This window comes from Schistocerca cancellata, chromosome 8, assembly GCF_023864275.1.
Source record: "Schistocerca cancellata isolate TAMUIC-IGC-003103 chromosome 8, iqSchCanc2.1, whole genome shotgun sequence".
In the NCBI taxonomy this organism is placed as follows: Eukaryota; Metazoa; Arthropoda; class Insecta; order Orthoptera; family Acrididae; genus Schistocerca; species Schistocerca cancellata.
In genome coordinates this window covers 42,321,289-42,334,434 of record NC_064633.1, presented here as the reverse complement: position 1 = coordinate 42,334,434, position 13,146 = coordinate 42,321,289, and the positions used below count along the sequence as shown (strand labels likewise).

Genomic DNA, 13,146 nt, shown 5'->3' with positions numbered 1-13,146 from the left:
TCGCAGCTTCGAATCCTGCCTCGGGCATGGATGTGTGTGATGTCCTTAGGTTGGTTAGGTTTAAGTAGTTGTAAGTTCTAGGGGACTGATGACCTCAGATGTTAAGTCCCATAGTGCTCAGAGCCATTTTTTTGTCCATAAAAACGCCGGTTTGCTGTGAAAGTAGCAATTAAAAGATTGGCATATATGAAAGATGCACGAATGTTCGACAAAGTGTCCATGAGCCATAAAAATAGGAATACAAAGAGAGTCGTATTAGACATCATGAGAAAGAACACGCATGTTAACTTGCCCTTGAGGCAAATTTTCTGGTATTTTCATTCTCTCTCTCTCTCTCTCTCTCTCTATCTATCTCTCTCTCTCTCTCTCTCTCTCTCTCTCTCTCTCTCTCTCTCTCTCTTTCCCTCTCCAGAGTAACAGTTCCTTCGCTACACCACTGGCCATTAAAATTGCTACACCACGAAGATGACGTGTACAGACGCGAAATTTAACCAACAGGAAGAAAATGCTGTGATATGCAAATCATTAGCTTTTCAGAACATTCACACAAGGTTGGCGCCGGTGGCGACACCTACAACGTGCTGACATGAGGAAAGTTTCCAGCCGATTTCTCATAAACAAGTAGCAGTTGGCCGGCATTGCCTGGTGAAACGTTGTTGTGATGCCTCGTGTAAGGCGGAGAAATGTGTACCTTCACGTTTCCGACTTTGATAAAGGTAGCCTATCGCGATTGCGGTTTATCGTATCGCGACATTGCTGCTCGCGTTCGTCGAGATCCAATGACTGCCAGCAGAATATGGAATCGGTGGGTTCAGGAGGGTAATACGGAACGCCGTGCTGGATCCCAACGGCCTCGTATCACCAGCAGTCGAGATGACAGGCGTCTTATCAGCATGGCTGTAACGGATCGTGCAGCCACGTCTCGATCCCTGAGTCAACAGATGGGGACGTTGCAAGACAACAACCATCTGCACGAACAGTTCGACGACGTTTGCAGCAGCGTGGACTATCAGCTCGGATACCATGGCTGCGGTTACCCTTGACGCTGCATCACAGACACCAGTGCCTGCGATGGTATACTCAACGACTAACTTGGGTGCACGAATGGCAAAACGTCATTTTTTCGGATGAATCCAGGTTATGTTTACAGCATCATGATGGTTGCATCCGTGTTTCGCGACATCGCGATGAACGCACATTGGAAACGTGTATTCGTCATCGCCATATTGGTGTATCACCAGGCGTGATGGTATGGGGTGCCATTGGTTACACGTGACGGCCACCTCTTGTTCGCATTGACGTCACTTTGAAAAGTGGACGCAACATTTCAGATGGGTTACGACCCGTGGCACTACCCTTCATTCGATCCCTGCAAAACCCTACATTTCAGCAGGATAATGCACGACCGCATGTTGCAGGTCCTGTACTAGCCTTTCTGGATACAGAAAATGTTCGACTGCTGCTCTGGCCAGCACATTCTCCAGATCTCTCACCAATTGAAAACGTCTGGTCAATGGTGGCCGAGCAACTGGCTCGTCACAATACGCCAGTCACTACTCTTGATGAAGTGTGGTATCGTGTTGAAGCTGCACGTACAGCTGTACCTGTACAAGCCATCAAGCTCATTGACTCAATTCCCAGGCGTATCAAGGCCGTTATTACGGCCAGAGGTGGTTGTCTGGGTACCGACTTCTCAGGATCTATGCACCCAAATTGCGTGAAAATGTAATCACATGTCAGTTCTAGTATAATATATTTGTCCAATGAATACCCGTTTATCATCTGCATTTCTTCTTGGTGTAGCAATTTTAATGGCCAAGAGTGTATATTCTCTGCTATTTTGGCTTGTTCTAGGATAGTTATCGAACTATCTCTTCGCTTTTTATGCAGGGTGTCCCAGGATAATGGTTAATTAATACACAGCGATATGAAATGAACGATTATTCAAAGCAAAATGGTCAAAGGGTTTCTAATGGGCTCTAAAATGCGCGTTTTAAGAGTTTACAGCACTACTTCGTCATAGGAAGCACCTTAACGAAATGTAACTCATCGACGAAGGAAGTGACTGAAAAGGCGCTTGTTTGACCGATTCTTGAGTACTGTTCATCAGTCTGCGATTGCCCGCATCTCGTGGTCGTGCGGTAGCGTTCTCGCTTCCCACGCCCGGGTTCCCGGGTTCGATTCCCGGCGGGGTCAGGGATTTTCTCTGCCTCGTGATGGCTGGGTGTTGTGTGCTGTCCTTAGGTTAGTTAGGTTTAAGTAGTTCTAAGTTCTAGGGGACTGATGACCATAGATGTTAAGTCCCATAGTGCTCAGAGCCAGCCAGCCAGTCTGCGATCCTTACCAGGCAGGACTGTCAGCAGAGATAGAGAAGGTCCAACGAAGAGCGGCGCGTTTCGCCACGGGTCCATTTAGCCGGCGTTAGAGCGTTATTGAGATGTTCAACACACTCCAGTGGCAAGCGATACAAAAGAGTCACGAAATTACCAAAATTCGAGAAATTAGAACTAACGCAGTGGCATACTGACAATCATTCTGCTCAAGTGCCATTCGCGAGTAGAACAGGGAGGGAGGGAGGGATCAGTTAGTGATGTAGATGTAGATTCTATACTGTGAAACAAATCTACTGTAAGCTCTTTCCATATTTCGAGAGGAGGTAGTATGGGCCAAAGAAGCAATCCCTGTCCATTAAATGCATACCTTAAAAGCTACGAGCACTTGTTCCGTAGAAGAGATGTGTTTCACAGTAGTAACATAAACAGGCGCTCAAAACGCTAAAGATATGCATTTTGGAGTTTATATTTGCTGCACTTTTTTTCTTGTTTTGTCATCTCAAGAGATTTGTTTCATAGCATTGAAGATGAAGAAGTGTTCGTAGCTCTTAAGGTATACATTTTAGCGCCCTCCTTTAGTAGAATTTTTTCCCCTGTTCTTGTCCATACTACCTCCTCTGAAAGTTTGTCGGTAGAGCCGTGGTTCACCCTGTATAATGTGCGTTTATGAATCTGATAAACTTCACGGTGGCTCTAAATCGACATCAGCTCTATAAGGTTTATTTCTAGAGCATTACAATGGATCAGTACAGGTCCAATGCCTATTTCGAGCGGCGTATCGTTACGTCTCATTAATAATCTTAAACAGGTTACTAAAATCACTTGTGCAGTATTACATGCTCATGCCGTTAAAAAAACAACATAGGCACATCATATGCAGTGCTCCTTACCTATTGATAACCACACCAGATAGGTCTACAAGGGTACCTATAAGTGCTGTGGTTTTACCTTGTTTTAAAAGACAACAATGTGTTATGTACCATATGTTTTAGCGCAATTTGATACTGTTTCAAGACACAATATCCTAGTTTTATTTCTGTAGATTTTTCACATAGATTCACGTGGAAACGACAAAGTAGGTAAAATTGGTCAACCGTCATGTATAAATAATTCCGATGAAATAAAGCAGTTATGAAGGGAAAAAATGGTTTCATTTCATTCTTATGAACATGTGCAGCAGGTTGCACTTGCTCTTTAGCCTAATGCCCTAGCCTGTGTATTAATACAGAATAGGAAAACAGCGACGCTGGCGTGAGATTGGGGTGCTAAAACGATATCGCCAGAGCGTATAAATTTTGAGTGTGTTTGAACTGCAGCAAAGCAAGAAATAACTTTGCGGCTGTTTCACCGAAAGGAGAGGAGACGCTGTTGTTTTAAATGAGCTGCAACTGACCTGCTCGTATGGCGTAGGGCGCAGCGCTGCCAACTGGCTACACAGGTAAGTGAACCCCACACACGAAACGAAACCGCGCGACCGTGGGCTGGTGGACACCGGCCAGCCTGAGACTGCTTTTAGGCGGTTTTACTCGCTCGTTTAGGCAAATGCTGGACTGGTTCCCGCATCCAATCTCTCAGAGTAAACGATACACAAAGTATAAGGATACGAAAACTCAGAGAACGAAATTTACACCATTCAAAAACGTAAGGCGCACACCACCTCAGACTTTTAGGACACCTTAACGACAGTGGCGTCAGAGGGGGTGGGGGGGGGAATCCTTATCACGGTGAAATAAAAATGTAAAATTTGCTAAATCCTGAAAAAGTGGATGTCGTAGTATACGGGATAAGCAAGGGAAAAGTAGAAGATAAATGAGACAGAAAGACATAATATCACAGACTCATAATATCAACAGAATATCAAAAACCGATAGCCAGGTAATTATTGTACATAGTTTCAGGCTCTCTTCTGCTAACAGATGGAGCGCACATACACGTCTGAAATTAGTTTTTGTATGCCTTGTGAAGTGTTGGCAGAAGAGCCAACACTGTGTTGCTAGAGGAGGCCGAAATGCACGCGTTTAATTACACGCTGACTGGCGTGAGGTCTGGAACAGTTAAGGGAATTAATAGTAGCAAATAAAGTACGTAGTTGATATAATACTTAACTTTAATCCACAATTGGTGTACATCGCTCTTGACGGTACATGTTATAATCTCAATATCAAATGCTATGTCGCCTTGCTAGGTCGTAGCAAATGACATAGCTGAAGGCTATGCTAACTATCGTCTCGGCAAATGAGAGCGTAGTTGTCAGTGATCCATCTCTGGCTAAGTCGGCTGTACAACTGGGGCGAGTGCTAGGAAGTCTCTCTAGACCTGCCGTGTGGCGGCGCTCGGTCTGCAATCACTGACAGTGGCGACACGCGGGTCCGTCGTATACTAGCGGACCACAGCCGATTTAAAAGCTACCACCTAGCAAGTGTGGTGTCTGGCGGTGACACAACACCTTGTGAATATTCCAAAAATTTTTTTTTACCGAATGCTTGAGCACTATGGGACTTAACATCTGAGGTCATCAGTCCCCTAGAGTTAGAACTACTTAAACCTAACTAACCTAAAGACATCACACACATCCATGCCCGAGGCACGATTCGAACCTGCGACGTAGCAGCAGCGCGGTACCGGACTGAAGCGCCTAGAACCGCTCGGCCACAATGGCCGGCACCGAATGCTTTTGTGGAAATTAGTGAAGTGAGTGATGTTACATTTTCACGTGGACTTTAAGTGTCATGAACCACGGTCTGTCGATAATGGTTTGTGTAAATACACGTAAGCTATAAGGGAAAGGCTTCAGAGGCCCGCGTGCCTGTAATTAGCGACGAATATACTAGACGCTTATTCGGGAAGAGGAAATTTAAGTCCTGACCCGACCGTTCTTACCCATAAGTCTCTATGGTTTCCCAAATAACCTCAGACGAATACACACACAGTTCCTGGAAGAAATCTATTTACGGTGTCCTTCCTATTTCTTGTCATTTTCGAGTTGATAATCCGCCACTAATAATCTGAACGTAGACGGACGTTAAATAATAACATCACGTCTTTCCCGCCGCCTTTTTATTATCGGTTGAGACGGCATTTCCTCCGAGCTGGACCGGCTACACTTCGTCATACACACTTGTCTATGTGCAGTATTCACCGAGCTGCGTTACGTAACATTTCAGTAGCGTACTAATGAACTATACCAGCCTATTTTATATACTTGAGAATGAGTAGCAACAAGTAATTGAAACATAAATGAACGTTATTGCTTCATTACTCAAGAACATACAGCTCGATCTGATAGCACCTGTATCTTTATCACTGCAATGTGGAAACTGTCAGATAAAGAAGAGCTTACAGAGATGATTTGTGTGAAAAGTCGCAGTCGCGCTCAACTGTATGAACGTTTTAGTTTTATTACCATCAAAGCGTATTTTCGTTGGTTTAATTACACATATTAAGCGTTATTACGTATGTAGTGACGCCGATATAATGTCGAAATCGTTCATAAAATGAAATATTATAGGATAAATACGAGGCTTTCAGAAAATCTGGAATGTTTTTTCAGCGTACGCACGTAGTTAAACACATTACGTGAACGGCAGAATGAGATGCAGTGGTCGTAGTTGCATTTACATAATTTAATTACATATTTGATTGTACCACAACTATTTTATTAATTTTCTGACACGTGTCTGACACTGTCCACACTCTAAAGGACAGGAAATGAGAGATACGAAATAAGTCGTAAGTGTCGTTTGTACAACACGTGTAGTGGGTAAGTATTTGAAATGCTAACGCACGTAAGAGAGCGAATCCATTGTGCAAATAAATCTAGGGTTTGGAGTGTACAGTGTCCTTACCTATGATAGCTTCAGACATTTAGCAACTGCTGTCTCCAAATAATAAAGAATTAACTACGTTGTTGCTCGGTAAAGTGCCATATTCATAATCCGGAGCTCAGCGGTTCTATCCCCGTTCAGTTGTAGAATTTCTGTCTGTTTTCACTTCTTTCAGGTCAGGTAACGTTTTCTAATGTGAAAAATGCCGAGCTGTACAGCCTTTCAGCATCCACGTTAATCTGTAGGTCTCCCAATAACGTGGTGGGTAAGTAAGTTCAAAAGTCGGAGGAAGCCAACGGTGTACCATTTCTAATAGGACAACACCCAGTGCGATATTCGGGTTGATGACAGCCTTACTTGTGATAATAAGCACCTGACGGACTCAAAATTTAACATACTTTTTAATAAAAAAAAATTGTGAGTGAAGGCAGATGAACTCAGCCAAGGCTCTAGCCACAACGCATAAAACCAAATTAAACTGGGTATTGCTTCTGATTGTGAATTCAAAATTTGATTATCACAAATATCAACTCGAGTCAATGGAAGTATCTCCGTAAATTTTGACAATACTCGTTTTATAAGTTGAAACGTGACATTTTTTTTCTGCTACAATCTGTAGTCATTTATGATACGGACGCATTTCGCCCGTTACATTAAGACATCTACAGTGGATTTAATAGTTATTCGTTTGTCCGGTAGAAATTTGCGTTTCATATCATCTGTTCAAAGGTCCGAAGTCACTTCACTTAGAAACATCGACACATTTTCACATACGATCTTTTTGTTTCGCAATTATCATACTTCGTGAGCTAACTGCTGTAAAACATCACTACTGTTCCGACAACAGCTGCAGACTTTTATTACGAATACAGTGAATAAAATCTGTCGTAGCTGCACATTCAGCAAGTGGAATATGATAAGTACGATACAGACAGATCGTGAAGTGAAAATGTGTCCGTGTTTTGTGGGTGAAATTACAGTGACGCCTCGAACCTATGACCAGATGAGGTAGATTTCTGCCAGAAAAAAACTGGATAACTACAAGCAGTGATTTTTTAATGTAAAACTATGGTATCAACTGTTTTTAACGTGTAATTATGACATATAAAAGCAGAACTGTACTTTTCTTGATTAAATCCACTGAAAACGTCCTAATGAAAGAGGCTGAACGCATCTGGAACATAGATAACTATGCACAGCAGCAAAAAGAAGCCATAACACAATTGATAAACATAGACTTTGAACAGGAGTCTATTGCTAAGGCAGAATAAAATTTCTGGATGTGTGCAGTGATGACAGATTGGATTGGAAGAAACACATTGATGATCTGAAATTTCCTGGCAGATTAAAACTGTGTGCCTGACCGAGACTCGAACTCGGGACCTTTGCCTTTCGCGGGCAAGTGCTCTACCAACTGAGCTACCGAAGCACGACTCACGCACTGTCCTCACAGCCTTACTTCTGCCAGTATTTCGTCTCCTACCTCGCATACTTTACAGAAGCTCTCCTGCGAACCTTGCAGAACTAGCACTCCTGAAACGTTTTAGTTCAGCTGTTTATGCTATTAGAGTTATTGCAAATTTTGGTGATGAACAGTATCAGTAAATTAGTCTACTAAGCCTATGTTTATTCACTGCTTACAAATGGCATCATATTTTGAGGTAATTCATGATTAAGAGAAAGTATTCATTGCACAAAAGCGTGTAATCAGAATACTACGTGGAGTGCACCCAAGATCACTCTGCAGACATTTATTTAAGGAACTAGGGATATTCACAGTACCTTCATAATACATACATTCAGTTATGAAATTTATTATTAATAACCCACCCCAGGTCAAAAGTAATAACAAAGGGCATAGCTACAACACGAAAAGAAAGGATGATCTTCACTATTCCGGTTTGAAACTCACTTTGGCACAGAAAGGGGTGAATTATGCTGACACAAAAGTCTTGAAATAGCACTGAAAGTCTGAAGGGTAGCCAGCCAATATGTAAAAACAAATCAAAATGATTTCTAAATGACAAGTTGTATGGAATAATTTTTAGATCTGAAGCAGTAAAAGAAATTATATCGTGTAAAGAAATCTTACTACACGAGTGAGTGGTGTCTTGTTCTTTCGGGCATGCGCGAAGGAGCAGATACCACGCAACCATATAATTGATTGGCCTAAATGGGCAACGCTTCCACCTTCTTCAGTGCAGATGCACTGCTACTTCTGACCTCCTGCTGGAATCTCAGAGTAGTGAGCCTGGAGTGCCTGGACAGGGACTGCGGGTAGCTGGAGCTCGGTGGGAGTGTGGGTGGGCAGAATGGCGTGCAGAGTTAGTCCGCGCAGTTGCGATTTCACTGTCTTCGAGGTGGCGCAGTGGTTAACGCAGTTGCCTCGTAAGCGCGAGACCCTGGGTTCGAATCCCGGAGCAGTACACGTTTTCGTTCGGCGCCGCTAATTCTGCATCATGTCCCGATGCAGCTGACATCACTAATCCCTTACCTTTCCTCCCCCCCCCCTCCCCCTCCACCTTCAATTTACATATCAAGAAGCCTTATGTTAAACCGATAAGTTCCACATTATTGCGAAATATCGCATTCATCATCTAGGAACAAGTATAAACGTAATGTGACATAAAACGAATGTTTATATACTCGCTGAGGATGATGTCGAGACTAACAAAATAGTAGATGGTATACGTTCTTAAAAAAATACGCCGTAGAAGGGAGCACGACAGAAACTGCGAAGTAGGTGATGACGCGCTAGTAGGAGCAACAAGTGGACCTAGGCAAGCGCAGGCGTCCGCGGGTGGGCCACTCGGTCGAGGCGTAGCACGGGTTCGGCCGGGTCCCCCGCGCCGCAGGCGGGGGAGCGTGGCAGCGGGTACTTACGTCGGTGGCCCTGTACGCCTGGCGGGGGCGTGCGCGCAGCAGCGGCTGCCTCTCGGTGCGGTGCATGTCGGCCGACGTCGCCAGCCCGCTGCAGACGGCAGACTGGCCGCCCGCTGGCTCCGCCTAGCGCCCCGCCGAACCACTGGCCGCCGCTCCCTCTCCCTGCAGCCCGCCGCGGCTCACACAATGGTCGCGTAGGCAGGCACATCTCCACACACACACACACACACACACACACGGACTGCGGCATCCGCGATAGAAGCAACTGCTGCCGCACTGATAAGACAGTTTTTCCAAGAAGACAGCACAGATGAACGGCCAAGAAGAACGTAACCAATAACACAGCTCGTGAAAGAGAAGCCCTCAAAGACTTTTTACAATATTTCAGGTACGACAGTTACAGTGTTAGTAACTGCTCTACCTGAAACTTCCTCGCATATCAAAACTGTGTGCCGGACCGTGACTCGAACCTCGGACCTCTACCTTCCGCGGCCGACTGCGGTTGTATCGGTTCTCAACCCCAGTTTAACCTGTGCCTTAAAACCGCTCTAAGTAACGGTTCCGGAAATAATCGATTTTAAATTTTTTATTCTTATTATTTCCTGTGATAAACGTACTAACAAGGGAACCTCCCCATCGCACCCCCCTCAGATTTTGTTATAAGTTGGCACAGTGGATAGGCCTTGAAAAACCGAACACAGATCAATCGAGAAAACAGGAAGAAGTCGTGTGGAACTATGAAAAAAATAGCCAAAATATACAAACTGAGTAGTCCATGCGCAAGATACGCAACATCAAGGATAGCGTGAGCTCAGGAGCGCCATGGTCCCGTGGTTAGCGTGAGCAACTTCCTCCTTGTGAAAAATTTACTTTTATTTTCGCAAAGTTATGATCTGTCCGTTCGTTCATTGACGTCTCTCTTCACTGTAATAAGTTTAGTGTCTGTTTTGCGACCGCACGGCAAAACCGTGCGATTAGTAAACAAAAGGACGTGCCTCTCCATTGGGAACCGAAAACATTCCATCGCAAGATCATAGGTCAACCGATTCCTCCACAGGAAAACAAGTCTGATATATTGTATACGACACTGGTGACGGCATGTGCGTCACGTGACAGGAATATGTTGTCGACCAACCTAACTTGTACACTTGGCGAATGGGTAAAAAGACTCTTCTACCTTGCCCATTTAGGTTTTCTTGTGGACGTGATAATCACTCCCAAAAAAGTGATGAAAACATAAGAGTTTGTCACATAAACTGCAACAAATGAATGCAACAGTTTACAGTCGCACAGTTTTCCCTCTGCTCTGTCAAAACGTATGTTTTTAACGTTTTCAAATTTTTCCTTGTGTAGACCGTCAAATCCTGCATATGTCCAAGCAAATCTGAACATGTCCTGGAATTTTAGAGAGCGAAGTTGATTATATGTAAGTGCTTGGACTTTGATAATTTAGGTTTTCTTGTGGACGTGATAATCACTCCCAAAAAAGTGATGAAAACATAAGAGTTTGTCACATAAACTGCAAATCTGAACATGTCCTGGAATTTTAGAGAGCGAAGTTGATTATATGTAAGTGCTTGGACTTTGATAATTTAGGTTTTCTTGTGGACGTGATAATCACTCCCAAAAAAGTGATGAAAACATAAGAGTTTGTCACATAAACTGCAACAAATGAATGCAACAGTTTACAGTCGCACAGTTTTCCCTCTGCTCTGTCAAAACGTATGTTTTTAACGTTTTCAAATTTTTCCTTGTGTAGACCGTCAAATCCTGCATATGTCCAAGCAAATCTGAACATGTCCTGGAATTTTAGAGAGCGAAGTTGATTATATGTAAGTGCTTGGACTTTGATAATTGTCTGAAAATACAAAATTAAACTTTTCGCTCCAGAGAAGATTTGAACCAAGGACCTCTCATTCCGCAGCTGCTCACGCTAACCACGGGACCACGGAGATACCGGCTTAATGCTGTTCTTGATGTTGCCTATCTTGAGCATGGACTACTCAGTTTGTTAATTTTGTTTTTTTCATAGTTCCATACAACTTCTTCCTGTTTTCTCGATTGATCTGTGTTCAGTTTATCGAGGCCTATCCACTGTGCCAAGTTATATCTAAATCTGAGGGGGGCGCGATGGGGAGGTTCCCTTGTAAGCGAACAAAGATTGAAACATTTTGGCTCCCTCAGTTTCAAGATACGTAGAATCAAAATATTAAATTAACGGGACAAATAAAAGAGAGTCCGTCCACAGTTCGTTGCTTGTCTCGAAAAGTGATAAATGGTTGAATGCCACAAAAAAATCACCAGTATTTTCCTACTGATTTTTTTTTAATACTGCTCAAAAAACATGATGTAATCGAGGACCGTGCCACTGTTTCCGCATTACGAATGGTCAGTGCTAAAGGGTGAAAACTGAGATTGGACAACTCAGGCTCTGAGCACTATGGGACTTAACATCTTAGGTTCAAAAATGGTTGAAATGACTCTGAGCAGTATGCGACTTAACTTCTGAGGTCATCAGCCGCCTAGAACTTAGAACTAATTAAACCTAACTAACCTAATGACATCACAGACATCCATGCCCGAGGCAGGATTCGAACCTGCGACTATAGCGGTCGCTCGGCTCCAGACTGCAGCGCCTAGAACCGCACGGCCACTCCGGCAGGCTAACATCTTAGGTCATCAGTCCCCTAGAACTTAGAACTGCTTAAACCTAACTAAGGACATCACACACATCCATGTCCGAGGCAGGATTCGAACCTGCGATCTTAGGGGTCGCGCGGTTCCAGACTGAAGGGCCTAAAACCGCTCGGCCACTCTGGCCGGCGGACAACTCTGGTTTTCTCATGTTAATTTGTCCCCTTTCCAAGGCTAGAAGCAGGTGAAGGCATATTATGTAGATAGAGGCAACAAATCAGCTACTTTCTATTTTTTACTGTCAACTATGAACACAGTGTTAAGTTTTCTCTTTAAATGATATCGTAAGTTCGTCATGGCTCCTCCCGTATTCCATGTTTTAAAGCAAATGGGTCTTTCTGCTTCACTGATGCCGTAGTTCGTAAAATACCTTCAGATTAGGGATGGTGTTATACTGTAATGCAACTAACGTCTGACGACAACAGCGAGAAACTACCACATAGACTAAATGGGCACGTGGCAGGTACACGCCGTATAATCTGCCGCGCCACATAGTGACATGTACAATATTGTTTCAGTAATGCTGTACTAGTTCTTATACCATGTGTTTGTTGCTCGTTTCTGTCGGCATTGTTACTAAAATTTTTTTCATGTTCCAACCCTCTTATACGATTTCCATGCAAGCAATTAATACCATGCACAAGTCACGACTATGACGATGGCTCTGAGCACTATGGGACTTAACTTCTGAGGTCATCAGTGTGGTGTCACCGCCAGACACCACACTTGCTAGGTGGTAGCTTTAAATCGGCCGCGGTCCATTAGTACATGTCGGACCCGCGTGTCGCCACTGTCAGTAATTGCAGACCGAGCGCCACCACACGGCAGGTCTAGAGAGACGTACTAGCACTCGTCCCCAGTTGTACTACGACTTTGCTAGCGACTACACTGACGAAGCCTTTCTCTCATTTGCCGAGAGACAGTTAGAGTAGCCTTCAGCTAAGTCAATGGCTACGACCTAGCAAGGCGCCATTAGCCTTACAGTGCTTGTATTTAAAGAGTCTCATTTGTATCGTCAAGAGCGATGTACCACAATGATGGAATAAAGTTAAGTATTCGAGGAGCTACGTACTTTTCTTTATAGCATTCATTAAGTATCCTGTTTCAGACCTCACGCCAGCCGGCGTGTGGGTACGCGTGCATTTCGGCTACTTCCGAGTGGCGTGGCTGTCTTGCTACGCCACAACAATCAGTCCCCTAGAACTTAGAACTACTTACATGTAACTAACCTAAGGACATCACACACATCCATGCCCGAGGCAGGATTCGAACCTGCGACCGTAGCGGTCGCGCCGATCCAAACTGTAGCGCCTGTAACCGCTCGGCCACCGCGGCCGGCACTATGACGATGACTGCTCGTCTTCCAATGCGGCTCTTCCAGCGCGCCTGAGGCTAACTGGAGTGGCGCTTAT

At 44.2% G+C, this 13,146-nt stretch overlaps 1 protein-coding gene across 2 annotated transcripts in view; it reads right to left on the bottom strand.

Annotated features, from left to right (window-relative positions):
- LOC126094604 (protein white-like) overlaps positions 1-9,174 on the bottom strand; it is a 316,644-nt gene extending 307,470 nt beyond the window's left edge. For both annotated transcript variants that reach the window (XM_049909079.1, XM_049909080.1), the window contains exon 1: positions 9,041-9,174. In XM_049909079.1, coding sequence (XP_049765036.1) covers positions 9,041-9,106 — 66 coding nt within the window. In that variant the 5' untranslated portion in view covers positions 9,107-9,174. The remainder of the gene's footprint in view (positions 1-9,040) is intronic.
- Positions 9,175-13,146: the final 3,972 nt, after the last annotated feature.